We start from the raw sequence: 15,494 nt of genomic DNA, 5'->3' as shown, positions 1-15,494 counted from the left end.
TGGTTATCAGAAGAATAAGGATATTCTGTAAATATCTATATAAATATTTTAGATTTTGGTGTAGATGTTGGTCAAATAGGAAAAGACTATAGAAGTAATAAACAGTAAAAACAACAACAGTGTTTTGTTTTATTTGTAACTAGTTAATCTTCACAAACACTGAAAAGTTGTTTTGCAGTATGTTAAATATATGCAGTTGATCAACATTATACAAAAAGCAATACGTTTTTTCAGTTCATTTTGTTCTGTGAGAGAAATCCAGTGGGCTTGAACAAGTGCATCGAAATCTGGCTGAATGTCCGAGGTGGATATGCGAAGGACAGCTGACAGGTGATGATCAGGGTCTGCAGTTCAACTATCAAACCATCAGCCGGCGCCCACTGAATCAGTCAAGTTCTTATTATGTCCGTGTTAGTTTTTTTTTCACAGCTTTCACTTTGACCTCAGTAATCAGATACTTAGAAGTCCATGTCTTGTTAAAAGTTAATCAGAGGCAAAGTTTTTCATTTTCGAGGGCTAACCAACAGCTAACTCTCCTGTCGGTGAGGTTGCGCAAGTGCACATATGTAAATCGCCTGATCACTGTAGTCTTTCAGGACTACATATTTACTACCGCTCAACACATTTATTTATTTTAAATTTTTGATTTACCTCACGCGGGCCGGATTGAGACAGCCTGTGGCCGGTTATGGCCCGCGGGCCGTACAATGCCCAGGTCTGCTAAACTGACTCTGGTGCTCAGGTCGTAATTTCAATCACACAGCACGGAGCTACAGGAATATCTGGACCACAGCCAATCAGAGACTAAGACCCGCCCCATCTCTGTCTCTGATTGGTTTAGACCACGATATGATCCAACCATGAGTGTCAGTTCCGTCAAAGGATAACAAACGCTTCGTTTGTGGAGAGACAGCGGATGCGAGGAGGTTAGGTGCACCGGTGCAACCTAGGAAAACATTTTGTCGCACCCGTACACATTTCGGTCGCATAGAGTGCGACCAAATTGGTCACACTCTAGAGCCCTGCATGCGTTCTGGCTATTTTTTCATAAGCTTCCCTTCTAATGCCGACTAACAGCTAGTCTCTAGCTAGCTAGAGTCATTTGCTAAGTAAGGTATGTTGATGTGATATTTGAAACATATTTAGTCAGCAGTGCACTAGTGGGCCCCTAGTGCAACACAAGAGAATGTTCATTAAAATGACATGCTGCTACAGTACTAGGTATTTCAGGACATGCTGCTCCTACCGTATTTTTGGTGCAGCGTTTAATCGAGGGCATCGTTTAATCGAAGAAAAACGGTACATTAAACTGTAATTTCATGTGCTCTTGGGGGCCCTCTGGTGGCCACGGGGGCCCTAAGCAGCCGCTTAGTTCGCTTATGCCTTGGGCTGGCCCTGGATCAAATACATAAATAATCACAATAAATATGAACCTGAGGACCAACCAAACCAGCTGATCTGCTGACTGAAGGTTCACCACCACAGAGAACTCTACTGACAGAGTAGCTGACGACATGTGGAAAGGAGACACACAAAGGGGAGGAGACCAACAATAACAAACACAATACTGACAAGCTGGGATACCACAGGTGACTGTGTCACACTGGTGACACATGTTTCCTCCCCTCTCCTTCTCTCCTCCTCTCCTCCCCTCCCTCCTCCTCCTCTCCTCCCTCCTCTTCCTCCCTCCTCCTCCCCTCCCTCCTCTCCTCTTCCTCCCCACCCTCCTCCTCCTCCCCACCCTCCTCCTTCTCCCCACCCTCCTCCCCACCCTCCTCCTCCCTCCTCCTCCTCCCCACCCTCCTCCTCCTCTCCTCTCTCCTCATCCCTCCTCCTCTCCTCCCTTGTTCCCTGCATCTCTCTCCAAAGAGCTCATGGACTCTGGCACAGTCACTGACAGACCTACCCAAACGGGCATGCAGGAATGCACACAAACAAGCACCACACACACACCTACACAAGCATGACCACACACACAAACACACACTATGCACAGACACATATACACACACAACTACGCACACACACAAACACACAATGCACACACATAAATGCACACATACACAAACACACAAATATGTAGACACTCATACACACACAAACACTACTATACCTGTCTAACAATTTTTGGATTTCATGTAAACGGCAGTCATTACTTAGCTCAGCTCAACACAGAGATATCGGTTGTTCATGTGGTCTTCATCAACTGTGGACAACTATCTTCATACCTGGGGACATCTGGAACAGACACAACAAAGAACTCAACAGGACATTTAGAAACACACATGGCTTTGAATAGAGGAGTGTCAATGGAAAGGTTGTATGTGATCATGTTTCTCTGCTTCTGTGGATAACTGGAAGGACACAGAGGTAGAGAACTGCTTCCAGAGGAGGATGTCATCCATCAAACGTTCTGTCAGACCTCCGGAAAACACAATTCTTCCACCTGTGTCCCAGTAGACGAAGCTGCCCAGGATCGCAGGGTGAGAGGAAGAAGATAGTCAGATAAACATGGTGTTTTGAGATCAAATACAAGGACTCTCTTGAAGTGGTCAAGGTTTCCTATAAGGGTTGATACTTGTATAAATCATTTTTTTTACTTCTGTTGCCACTGCAGGAGAACTTGCAGTCTCTATTTTCTAGTTCATTACAGATTCACACTGTAAATGTCTGTCGTATCATTTCAGGAAGAAATTCAGACTGTCCTGAAGTTCTTAGAAAAGAAGCTAAAGGACTTTAATCAAGTTAAACTAACGTGTGAGCAGATTGCAGATCACATTGAGGTACAGTACAGTAGGTGTTAGCCAATGCTGTGATCAAAGGGCATTGAATCGATCAGTAAAGATATGTGAATCATCATTGTTAAATGAATAACAAAATGTTAATGTGAGGTCTTCTCTGACTCTAACAGTCCCAGACAGTAAACACAGAGAAGCAGATAAAGGAAACGTTCAAACAAGCTTCAGCAGTCTCTGTTTGAGGAAGAGCAGGTCAGGACTGCAGCTCTGAGGAGAGAGGAGAAAGAGAAGAGGGAGACAATGAAAGAAAAGATTCAAGGAATAAACACTTTCAGACACAGTTGAAGAAGCAGGAGCTTAGGGCAGAGGATGTGTCATTCCTGCAGGTAAGGATGTGTTTTGTGGCAACCAGGGAGCCAAGTAACAGCAGAGAGCCAAGCACCAGCGCTGGCAGTGCTCTGGGCAGCTCTGGCTCAGGGGATCCAGGCCTGGTTTGACCGTCCTGCTCCCCAGTCATCCAACAGGAGCTCAGCTGCTCCTCATTGGCTGATTGGGGAGCGACACAGCATAAAACTGTCCAGTACGAGACTTGAAAACTGTGTCCTATGCTAACCACCTTTGCTCTTTTCACTGTTGCCAGGCCTAGAGCTATCCTGTACCCTGGTGAGCAGTTTGAGGAACAACATTATTTAACCTGTTTTTGTGTTTTGTTAATAAATGCCCAGTTCTCAAGTTGGTCATCCTGGAAAGTCTGGTTTTATGAGGTATGAAAGGTATTGCTACACCGTAGCCATGATACAGGTACATGTTTTTCATATCCATGTTTGTGTTTGCAATATCTGTGGGTGTGTATGAACCATATACAGTCTATGGTGTGAACAAATATTGTTTTACCTGAACTCTTTTAAGTATGCTACTGTAAGATGGGGGTTGGTTATTTGAAAATGGATCAATCTGCATCAATACCAGACAGAGGATAGAGATGGATTAATTTTAACGTCTTTTAATGAGACCAAAACATGACTTCTCTGCAGAACTCTTTAGTGTCCCTCCTTAGAGCAGCAGAACTATGTACTGTTGATGCTTGGCTAGAGGCAGCAGTCACCTGCAGTTCCACCAGCGATCCACTAGGGGCCACTCATGCACACCTGAAGCACAAACAAGTAGACAGCAGATTTGCACACCATTGCTAAATGATGTGACTGCTAATTGTTTTTCCTTACGTTTTTTATAGACTGAAGTTTATATAGAGCACAACTCCTTTGATACACCCATCATGTCATAAAATGCCATAACTATTCTACTATTGATTTCACATAATTCCATGTTCCCAGCATAGACTTACTGACACTACAGTATCAGGGTTGAATTTACTCACTGAAGAGTCAAGCTGCCACTGCATTTTGGTCACTTAAACCTGCCACAACACAACAGCGCTCTCTCCCCCCTCCCCATAGCAGGGAGTTATCATGGAGGGAGTCAGCAGGAGGAATGTGGTCTCTCTGAGACTCCTGTATCTCCTCCCACCCAGCAGGGAGCCCCTCCTGCCCTGACCACACTGAGCTGACCACTCTGGAGGATCTCTGCCTCCCTGCTCCTCCTCCCTCGGTTTCAAACCTCCTTCCATCTTCTCTCAGCAGTCGGCTCTTTCCAGTTCCTCCTGGGCTCTTTCTCCCCACTTTGGGTTTCTTCTTTCTTCTTCCATTTCCATGTAGTCATTTAGCAGACGCTCTTATCCAGAGCGACTTACAGTAAGTACAGGGACATTCCCCCCGAGGCAAGTAGGGTGAAGTGCCTTGCCCAAGGACACGTCATTTTGCACGGCCGGGAATTGAACCGGCAACCTTCTGATGAATAGCCTGATTCCCTAACCGCTCGGCCATCTGACCCCCCGTCTTCCATCCTCAACCCCCACGTCCACCTGATGGGCGAGGACGCCGCCTGCATCGCCTCCATCCTCCTCACCCAGTGTGGACGCCCAGGGCCGCCGCGCTCCTGTTTGCTTTCCTCAGTTGGTTGAAAACATGATTTGACTCATAAAGATGCTTCTAAAAGGGTAAAGCTGGCCTTTGGTGTGTGACTTCTCCCTACTGTTGTGTGTGGCTCTGACCGGAACGTTCCGTGGTTGTCACAATGGCTATTAGATTCACATTAAGGATGGGGGTGGAGTGGAGGGTGTCATGTGAAGATATTGTTTTCTCTTTAGCATTGTGACTTCAAGACTTTTACGACGGTGAGACAGTGAAGTCACAAAAGACGACATCATGTATTATGTGTAGACATGTACAGGAGACCAATAAATACAACCATTACACTTCCTAGTGTGGACTTCCTCGTATTCACCATTGAACTGTTATATTCCACAATATTATGCAAGAGCATTTCAGTTGTGTATATGAGCACATTTCACTAGTGTGTGTGAGAGCTTTTCAGTAGTGTGTGTGAGAGATTTTCAGTAGTGTGTGTGAGAGCATTTCAGTAGTGTGTGTGAGAGCTTTTCATATGTGTGTGAGAGCATTTCAGTAGTGTGTGTGAGAGCTTTTCAGTAGTGTGTGAGAGCTTTTCAGTAGTGTGTGTGAGAGCTTTTCAGTACTGTGTGTGAGAGCTCTTCAGTAGTGTGTGTGAGAGCTTTTCAGTAGTGTGTGAGAGCTTTTCAGTTGTGTGTGTGAGAGGGTACTCTGAATAATGTCCCTCACGGCCCCTCATAACCAACACCCCTCTTTATCACTCAGTGAGTTAGACCCCCCCCTCCCAACACCCCTCTTTATCACTCAGTGAGTTAGACCCCCCCCTCCCAACACCCCTCTTTATCACTCAGTGAGTTAGACCCCCCCCCCCTACCAACACCCCTCTTTATCACTCAGTGAGTTAGACCCCCCCCCCCCCCTCCCAACACCCCTCTTTATCACTCAGTGAGTTAGACCCCCCCCCCCCCCCCTCCCAACACCCCTCTTTATCACTCAGTGAGTTAGACCCCCCCCCCCCCCTCCCAACACCCCTCTTTATCACTCAGTGAGTTAGACCCCCCCCTCCCAACACCCCTCTTTATCACTCAGTGAGTTAGACCCCCCCCTACCAACACCCCTCTTTATCACTCAGTGAGTTAGACCCCCCCCCTACCAACACCCCTCTTTATCACTCAGTGAGTTAGACCCCCCCCCTACCAACACCCCTCTTTATCACTCACAGTGAGTTAGACCCCCCCCCTACCAACACCCCTCTTTATCACTCAGTGAGGTAGACCCCCCCCCTCCCAACACCCCTCTTTATCACTCAGTGAGTTAGACCCCCCCCCCCCCTACCAACACCCCTCTTTATCACTCAGTGAGTTAGACCCCCCTCCCAACACCCCTCTTTATCACTCAGTGAGTTAGACCCCCCCCTCCCAACACCCCTCTTTATCACTCAGTGAGTTAGACCCCCCCCTACCAACACCCCTCTTTATCACTCAGTGAGTTAGACCCCCCCCCCCTACCAACACCCCTCTTTATCACTCAGTGAGTTAGACCCCCCCCCCCCTACCAACACCCCTCTTTATCACTCAGTGAGTTAGACCCCCCCCCCTACCAACACCCCTCTTTATCACTCAGTGAGTTAGACCCCCCCCCCCCCCCTCCCAACACCCCTCTTTATCACTCAGTGAGTTAGACCCCCCCCTCCCAACACCCCTCTTTATCACTCAGTGAGTTAGACCCCCCCCTACCAACACCCCTCTTTATCACTCAGTGAGTTAGACCCCCCCCTACCAACACCCCTCTTTATCACTCAGTGAGTTAGACCCCCCCCCTACCAACACCCCTCTTTATCACTCACAGTGAGTTAGACCCCCCCCTACCAACACCCCTCTTTATCACTCACAGTGAGTTAGACCCCCCCCTCCCAACACCCCTCTTTATCACTCAGTGAGTTAGACCCCCCCCCTCCCAACACCCCTCTTTATCACTCAGTGAGTTAGACCCCCCCCCCCCTACCAACACCCCTCTTTATCACTCAGTGAGTTAGACCCCCCCCCCCCTCCCAACACCCCTCTTTATCACTCAGTGAGTTAGACCCCCCCCTCCCAACACCCCTCTTTATCACTCAGTGAGTTAGACCCCCCCCTACCAACACCCCTCTTTATCACTCAGTGAGTTAGACCCCCCCCCTCCCAACACCCCTCTTTATCACTCAGTGAGTTAGACCCCCCCCTACCAACACCCCTCTTTATCACTCAGTGAGTTAGACCCCCCCCCTACCAACACCCCTCTTTATCACTCAGTGAGTTAGACCCCCCCCCTACCAACACCCCTCTTTATCACTCACAGTGAGTTAGACCCCCCCCCTACCAACACCCCTCTTTATCACTCAGTGAGGTAGACCCCCCCCCTCCCAACACCCCTCTTTATCACTCAGTGAGTTAGACCCCCCCCCCCCCTACCAACACCCCTCTTTATCACTCAGTGAGTTAGACCCCCCTCCCAACACCCCTCTTTATCACTCAGTGAGTTAGACCCCCCCCTCCCAACACCCCTCTTTATCACTCAGTGAGTTAGACCCCCCCCTACCAACACCCCTCTTTATCACTCAGTGAGTTAGACCCCCCCCCCCTACCAACACCCCTCTTTATCACTCAGTGAGTTAGACCCCCCCCCCCCTACCAACACCCCTCTTTATCACTCAGTGAGTTAGACCCCCCCCCCTACCAACACCCCTCTTTATCACTCAGTGAGTTAGACCCCCCCCCCCCCCTCCCAACACCCCTCTTTATCACTCAGTGAGTTAGACCCCCCCCTCCCAACACCCCTCTTTATCACTCAGTGAGTTAGACCCCCCCCTACCAACACCCCTCTTTATCACTCAGTGAGTTAGACCCCCCCCTACCAACACCCCTCTTTATCACTCAGTGAGTTAGACCCCCCCCCTACCAACACCCCTCTTTATCACTCACAGTGAGTTAGACCCCCCCCTACCAACACCCCTCTTTATCACTCACAGTGAGTTAGACCCCCCCCTCCCAACACCCCTCTTTATCACTCAGTGAGTTAGACCCCCCCCCTCCCAACACCCCTCTTTATCACTCAGTGAGTTAGACCCCCCCCCCCCTACCAACACCCCTCTTTATCACTCAGTGAGTTAGACCCCCCCCCCCCTCCCAACACCCCTCTTTATCACTCAGTGAGTTAGACCCCCCCCTCCCAACACCCCTCTTTATCACTCAGTGAGTTAGACCCCCCCCTACCAACACCCCTCTTTATCACTCAGTGAGTTAGACCCCCCCCCTACCAACACCCCTCTTTATCACTCAGTGAGTTAGACCCCCCCCCCCCTCCCAACACCCCTCTTTATCACTCAGTGAGTTAGACCCCCCCCTCCCAACACCCCTCTTTATCACTCAGTGAGTTAGACCCCCCCCTACCAACACCCCTCTTTATCACTCAGTGAGTTAGACCCCCCCCCTACCAACACCCCTCTTTATCACTCAGTGAGTTAGACCGCCCCCTACCAACACCCCTCTTTATCACTCAGTGAGTTAGACCCCCCCCCTACCAACACCCCTCTTTATCACTCACAGTGAGTTAGACCCCCCCCTACCAACACCCCTCTTTATCACTCAGTGAGTTTGACCCCCCCCCTCCCAACACCCCTCTTTATCACTCAGTGAGTTAGACCCCCCCCCCCCCTCCCAACACCCCTCTTTATCACTCAGTGAGTTAGACCCCCCCCCCCTCCCAACACCCCTCTTTATCACTCAGTGAGTTAGACCCCCCCCCTACCAACACCCTCTTTATCACTCAGTGAGTTAGACCCCCCCCCCTCCCAACACCCCTCTTTATCACTCAGTGAGTTAGAGGAGGTGGTGGGTAGAGAGGAGGTCAGGGGGAGAGGGGATCACACTAGACACACACAGTGTATATTCAAGTGGGTAATAGTGTCCCATTACTGGTCCTAAATGTAGTGTTTTCATTATGTGTGTGTGTGTACATGTGTGTGTGTGTACATGTGTGTGTGCGTGTGTGTAGGACCACTGGGTCACCAAGGAACACACAGCATGTCTTCTATCATCCTGTATAAAACATCTTTATTTCTCCTTATTTAGGCAGTAAGACACTATTTAGTTCATCACATTCAGTGGAACTGAGATCAAAGACAGGAATGTTGTTTGTCAACAATGAAAACAAAACAAACATTCTACACACACCAATATTTACAAACACTCTGGGATATCAATTACAACTGTATACAGTTAAATCTTCAATGACATCTATGTCAGCACAGTGTGTGAGAGTGTGTGTGGGCTATTCTACCTAACACAGGGACACTGAGGAGTCTAACCCAACCCAGAACCCAGGATAGAGGGGCTCAGTGAATGTGCTGTGGAATGTGTGCAGGTGGGTCAGTGTGTCAGAGGAGACTGTGTAGAAGGACAGAGTGCCGGCCGGCCAGTCCAGATACACTCCTACTCTGTGGGAGCTGGAGGGGGGGACAGGTAAGAAAGTTCTCTTCTTATTGTGACAGGCAGAGTAACTGACATCATCACACAACAGACTCCAGGACTTGTTATTGCATCCAAGCACACAGTCAGCACCCTCTCCTCTCCTGCTGATTCCTTTATATGTCACTGCTATATGAACCCCCCATCTTCCACTCCTCTCTGCCTCCCAGTAAAAGCGCCCAGACAGACCCTCTCTACACAGCACCTGTGGCCAGTAGTCAAATCTCTCTGGGTGATCAGGATACGGCTGCTCCTCTTCCCCCCATGTCACCTTTCTGTTCTCCTCAGACAGAAAGAGGTTTCTCTGTGCTGTGTTTGGGTCCAGTGTGAGCTCACAGGCATCTGAAGGGGGAGACCAAGACACAATATATTACCGATCATCATCATTGGGTGTGCTCAAGCCTTCGGCGAGAGCACAACCTTTGTTCTCTCACATATATATTTATTTATTATTTATTTTCGCCCCCCTAAGGATCAGTCAATATTTGGACTACATACACCACGGCGGTGTCAAAAGGTTCGTCTTGTTAGCGATTGCGTTGGTTGTATTTTTATTTACGTTCCGTTGCATGGTTTAAGTAGAAATTGCGTTTTTGTGGTGAAAAGTGACGCTAACGGTGGCTAATTTGCTAGCCACAGTCACTGACGTTACTAACGTCACTACGTTACTAACGTCACGAAAACACGCGTGACTACCTGTAGCAGAACATTCGTTTCGCATCTGTTAACTTGGGGGATAGCTAGGCTAACTATAGCTTTACTGCAAGGCAGCTGCAGAAACGCCACAAGCAAAGAGGCCAGGGTGATAACTATTTACTCATTTTACTTTGTGATGTGAAACACAATTATGAAATGTAATGTACAATATTAGCTGATATTATTAAGGAAGTAGGCCCACATCTACTTTTGGAAACGGTAGTCTACTATTTCACTGAAGCATTAGCATCATGACATTAGCCTCTGTTGCCCGGGCAACACATACTACAGTGGTCTATGATGCATCTGTTTTCAATCTTTAAAATAAACATTCCTCACAAATACATTTTCGTTGTAGGATTTATTATGACATTACATTACAAGTAAACGATTTGTGGGTGAAATTATCATTACCTGTGGTTTCAAACCAGTGTTGCTCACTGCAACGCTGTAGCCTACGCGAGACACTACAAAAACATCTACACAGCTGAAGGAAGTCAAACGGCGACAGAACATGTTCGGCACTCCCCTTACTTAATCAAAAGTACCCCCCTGACCTCCTCTCCCCCCACCTCCTCTCCCCCCACCCCCACCTCCTCTTCTCCCCCTACCCCCCTTATCTACTCTCTCCCCCCCACCTCCTCTCCCCCCCCACCTCCTCCTCTCCCCCCCACCCCCCTTATCAACTCTCCCCCCCCCCACCCCATGACCTCCTCTCCCCCCACGCCCCTTATCTACTCTCCCCCCCCCCCCCGACCTCCTCTCTCCCCAGCCCCCTTATCTACTCTCTCCCCCCCACCTCCTCTCCCCCAACACCACTTATCTGCTCTCTCCCCTCACCCCCGTTATCGACTCTCCCCCACCCCCATTATCTACTCTCTCCCCACCGCCCCCTGACCTCCTCTCCCCCCACCCCCTAACCTCCTCTCCCCCCCACCTCCTCCCCCCCCCACCCCCCTTATCTACTCTCTCCACCCCACCTCCTCTCCCCCCACCCACCTGACCTCCTCTCCCCCCCACCTCCTCTCCTCTTTGACAGTGTCAAAGTCACTAATGGTATTGTCCCTGTATGACCCTGTGTACTAGAACTAAGTAGCAGTCAATACTCACATTTCCTAAGACCAGGTTTGATCCTGCACTCTCCACCATGATCCACACTGTCGGGAGAAGCAGAGGAATGATGAGGAAATGACACCTCACCTGTTGCTAAGTGACTAAAGTAAACATGTTGTTTCTATGTTTATCATCAGAGGTGTATTCCAGAAAACAGGTTTTACAAACTCTGAGCCTAACCCTGAACTCTGACTTGATGAACCCTGAGATGGGAAGCACAGAGTTATCGGTTCCAGAAGAGCTGATCTGAGTTCGTTTAATTGGGTGTGCTTTGCCTTCGGCAAGGGAACAACCTTTGTTCTCTCACATATATATTATTATTATTATTTTTATTCTTTTGCCCCCCTAAAACTCAGTCAATATTTGGCCTACATAGACAACGTAGGTGTCAAAGGTTTCGTCTTGGTAGCGATTGAGTTGCTTCTATTGGAATTTACGTTCCGTTGCATGGTTTAGGCTGAAGTTAAGTTTTTGTGGCGAAAAGTGAAGCTAACGGTGGCTAATTTGCTAGCCACAGTCACTGACGTTACTAACGTCACTACGTCACTAACGTCACGAAAACACGCGTGACTACCTTTGGCAGAACATTCGTTTCGCATCTGTTAACTTGGGGGATTGCTAGGCTAACTATAGCTTTACTGCAAGGCAGCTGCAGAAACGCCACAAGCAAAGAGGCCAGGGTGATAACTATTTACTCATTTTACTTTGTGATATGACACACAATTGTGATGTGTGATGTACAATATAAGCTGATATTATTAAGGAAGTACATCTACTTTCGGAAACAGTAGTCTACTATTTCACTGACATATTAGCATCATGACATTAGCCTGTGTTGCCCGGGCAACACATACTACAGTGGTCTATGATGTATCTGTTTTCAATCGTTAAAATAAACATTCCTCACATATACATTTTCGTTGTAGGATTTATTCTGACATTAGTAAACGATTTGTTGGTGAAATTACCATTACCTGTGGTTTCAAACCAGTGTAGCTCACTGCAACGCTGTAGCTTACGCGAGACACACTACAAAAACATCTACACTACAGTACACAGCTGTTTAGGAAGTCAAACAGCGACAGAACATGTTCGGCACTCCCCTTTACTTAAATCAAAAGTCTATCTAACTACTAACCTGAACTTCATTGCCACAGCCTAAACGTTGTCAATCTGTTCATGAAAATAATTAATTTCAGCTTAAACCGTACAACGAAACGTTAAATCCAATTCAACCAACGCAATCGCTACCAAGACGAACACAGCAGTAGTCTAGTACTGTACCGTAGTAGTACAATTTACCGGGGCAGCTTCTCCACACAGGGCTATATCGCATTTTGCGTTGTTACTGACAATGATCGCTACCAGTGAGCTTTTTATGAAGGAGCGATTTTCCACTAAATAAATGTCAAGCTTATTTACATTTTGGGGGGCATATTTTCAGTTAGCAGATGGTATTGTTTGAATCGCGATTCCATCTTCTACTGCCGGGTAACGTCGTAGAATAATCTTCAAAGGGGGTTCTTTATTAATGAATGAATGCAATGAGTAGGCTAAATGCCTGAAAATATCATGAGAAGGGAAAAACTTAAAATGACGTTTAAATCATAGAGATTAGGTCAATTTTTACACCGGTCTGCCAAATTTATTCGTTTTGTTTCAACGATGAGGCTGCCTCTTGCAGGGGAAATGAGAAGACATCTACACTCTACACTTCACTCGTATTTTCAGATGTAAATGAGCAGCAAAAAAATGCTTTTAAATCTGTCATCTTTATAAATAATAAGTCTGCATTTTTATATAAAATATACAGAAATATCAGTTGTAAAAATGTCATTCAAAAACGGACCCCTGTGCAACCGACGCAAGCAAGCACACCCTACAATTTCCCCAGAAATTGTACCCTCTCTAGTTCTAATTCACTGGAATGAGGAATTCTCATGCGTGCAGGCGAGTATGCAAACATTTTCTGAAAGGTAAACAACAACTGCAACAGCAAAAGAGAGACAATTGGTCAATGAGTACATTTCAATGCAGTCTATTTATTTGACATTTAACCACACGTCTTACTACAGCTGGACAAGTGGTGGAACAATCCTATGGGCACAAAACACACTTGGCAGCAGCTGAAAATGAAATATAAAATCAGTTCAAACAGGTAGGGCATATTTTGCTTTGGCCTTCCCACCCCCTTTGCATGTCATGAGTTCTGTAATGTTGTACAATGTATGTGCCAATGTGCTGAGGTGTTTTCTCCTGTTCCCACACTGTACTCCTCTAGGAGCATAGTCTGGGGGTTGACTTTTTCTCTCCTCTCCTCATGTTTCTGCTGACATTTTCAAGGGGGCGCCGATAATGGCTGCCTCGGTCGGTATCTTTCGGAGTAGAAGTAAATTCCTTGTCTGTCATTATCCCATTCTGATTCAGACACATCCTTTAGGTTTACACTCCAACCCTGCTCCTTGGGAGATATCATCCTGTTGGTCTATATTCCAAACCTGGTATTGAGAGATACCCTCCTGTAGGTTTATATTCCAACCCTGCTATTGAGAGATACCATCCTGTAGGTTTACACTCCAACCCTGCTCCTGGAGAGATACCATCCTGTAGACACAAACACCAGCTCTAACTAGTTCAGCTAACCTGAATGTGAGCTTAGATCACAGACGTCTCCTCCTAGTGGAAGCCTTCAGTTAAACCAGTCCAGGTGTGCGGTGTGTGTGTGCTGTGTCTTTGTGTCTGTGTGTGTGAGAGACTGGTGTTCATATGGGATCATGTCTCTGCAGTAAGAGGAGCAGAGCTGTCCTGGCAGAGGACCAGTCCAGGTGTGCGCTGTGTGAGCAGGTGCTGAGGGATCCAGTCTGTCACAAGACCTGTATAAGAACAGCTCGTTCAGGCAGGGCAATCGGGCAGCGCGCGTCATCCATTTGTCGGGGACGTAAGGCGTCTTACGCCACCTTCCTTTCCTCCGCCCACTACTACACCCATGTTAGCAGCGCATATCCATTGGGCCACGTCCGATACGGCGTCTTTAAAAGACGCGCTGATACGCACACACTCACCCCGGTTGTTGTATGATCAGTGCTGCTGCTGCCCTCCACCATCCCCTTCTCCCCTGTGCTGTCTGTCTGTTCTATGTTCTATCCATCAGGGAGATTATATCTCTATTACTCCCTGCCTCATATGTCATGTACGGATGTGTTGCATCGAGGAGGCAGGGAGCGCTTCCCTTAGATCATCCACTCCGCCAAAGTTAAACCTACATGTCCATGTCATGTAACAATAAATGCTCAAATCTAATACGTGATTGTCTTGACTGAATTCAGGTTGTTTGTAATCCTGTAATGATCCTTCTACAGGTTGCCAGCCCTTCACCTCACGGAGGAAGGCTGTGCTTCTCTGGCTTCAGCTCTGAAGACAAAGCCCTCCCTTCTGAGAGATCTGGACCTGAGCAACAGTGACCTGAAGGATTCAGGCATGAAGCTGCTCTCTGCTGTACTGGAGGATCCACTCTGCAAACTGGAGACACTGAGGTCTGTAATCATGTTCAAGGGACAACTAATAGTTACACATTCAATCACATTTGCATGTTGGATTTAGATAATTTGGTTGCTTATTATTTACGTTGAAACTGCATGACAGGAAGGAGATACAACCATGAGGATGTTATGGAAATTTGTGGGAGAGACATTGTTCCTTTGATGAATTAAGAGTTTTTTAAATGACTAAACAAAAATCATTATAATGATTAATCATTAAGAGTTTAACACAGTAACACAAAGACAATTCACTATACAGCTCCATCTAGTTTCCTAGACAGGGCTTGAGAGTGGTTGTGGTGGAGGAGGAGGTTGGAGAGGTAGGGAGGTGTCAGGTTGTTTATGACAGTATAGGAGTCATAGGTACAGGGAGTCAGGTGGCTGAGCGGTTAGGGAATCGGGCTAGTAATCTGAAGGTTGCCAGTTCGATTCCCGGCTGTGCCAAATGACGTTGTGTCCTTGGGCAAGGCACTTCACCCTACTTGCCTCGGGGGAATGTCCCTGTACTTACTGTAAGTCGCTCTGGATAAGAGCGTCTGCTAAATGACTAAATGTAGATTTAGTATAGGTGGTGAGTAGTATTTGAAAGTATGACCCTGCCCCAGTTATGACCCTGCTCCAGTTATGACCCTGCTCCAGTTATGACCCTGCCCCAGTTATGACCCTGCTCCAGTTATGACCCTGCTCCAGTTACATCCAGGGTTCAGTGCTTGGTCACCTCCCTCCTCTTCCTCCTGTACAGTCTTGCTCTTGGACAGATCCTAATCCATCATGGGTTCCTCCCCTCCCTGTTCTTATCCGCTGCAGTAAATTCCTCAATAAACTTCAATAAGTCCAGAACTCTGGTGCCCATATGCTCACCTCCACCCACCACCAAGATCACATCACCCCTGTCCTTCACAACCTCCACTGGCTCCAGGTTGAATACTTTCAATT

General features: G+C 47.5%; 2 protein-coding genes across 2 annotated transcripts in view; both read right to left on the bottom strand.

The window, feature by feature from the left end:
• The window catches only part of LOC136933035 (NACHT, LRR and PYD domains-containing protein 12-like), a 179,852-nt gene that overhangs the window by 30,262 nt on the left and 134,096 nt on the right, over window positions 1–15,494 (bottom strand). The window contains exon 15 of the mRNA XM_067228402.1: window positions 11,017–11,063. Within this exon, the coding sequence (XP_067084503.1) occupies window positions 11,017–11,063 (47 nt within the window). The remainder of the gene's footprint in view (window positions 1–11,016; window positions 11,064–15,494) is intronic.
• LOC136933037 (NLR family CARD domain-containing protein 3-like) overlaps window positions 1–15,494 on the bottom strand; it is a 172,109-nt gene that overhangs the window by 91,660 nt on the left and 64,955 nt on the right. The gene's annotated exons all lie outside the window — the stretch shown is intronic.

The sequence above is a fragment of the Osmerus mordax genome, chromosome 24 (genome assembly GCF_038355195.1).
Source record: "Osmerus mordax isolate fOsmMor3 chromosome 24, fOsmMor3.pri, whole genome shotgun sequence".
NCBI classification, from domain to species: domain Eukaryota; kingdom Metazoa; phylum Chordata; class Actinopteri; order Osmeriformes; family Osmeridae; genus Osmerus; species Osmerus mordax.
The sequence above is the reverse complement of the archived record's forward strand: the minus strand, read 5'-3'. Positions and strand labels throughout refer to the sequence as shown.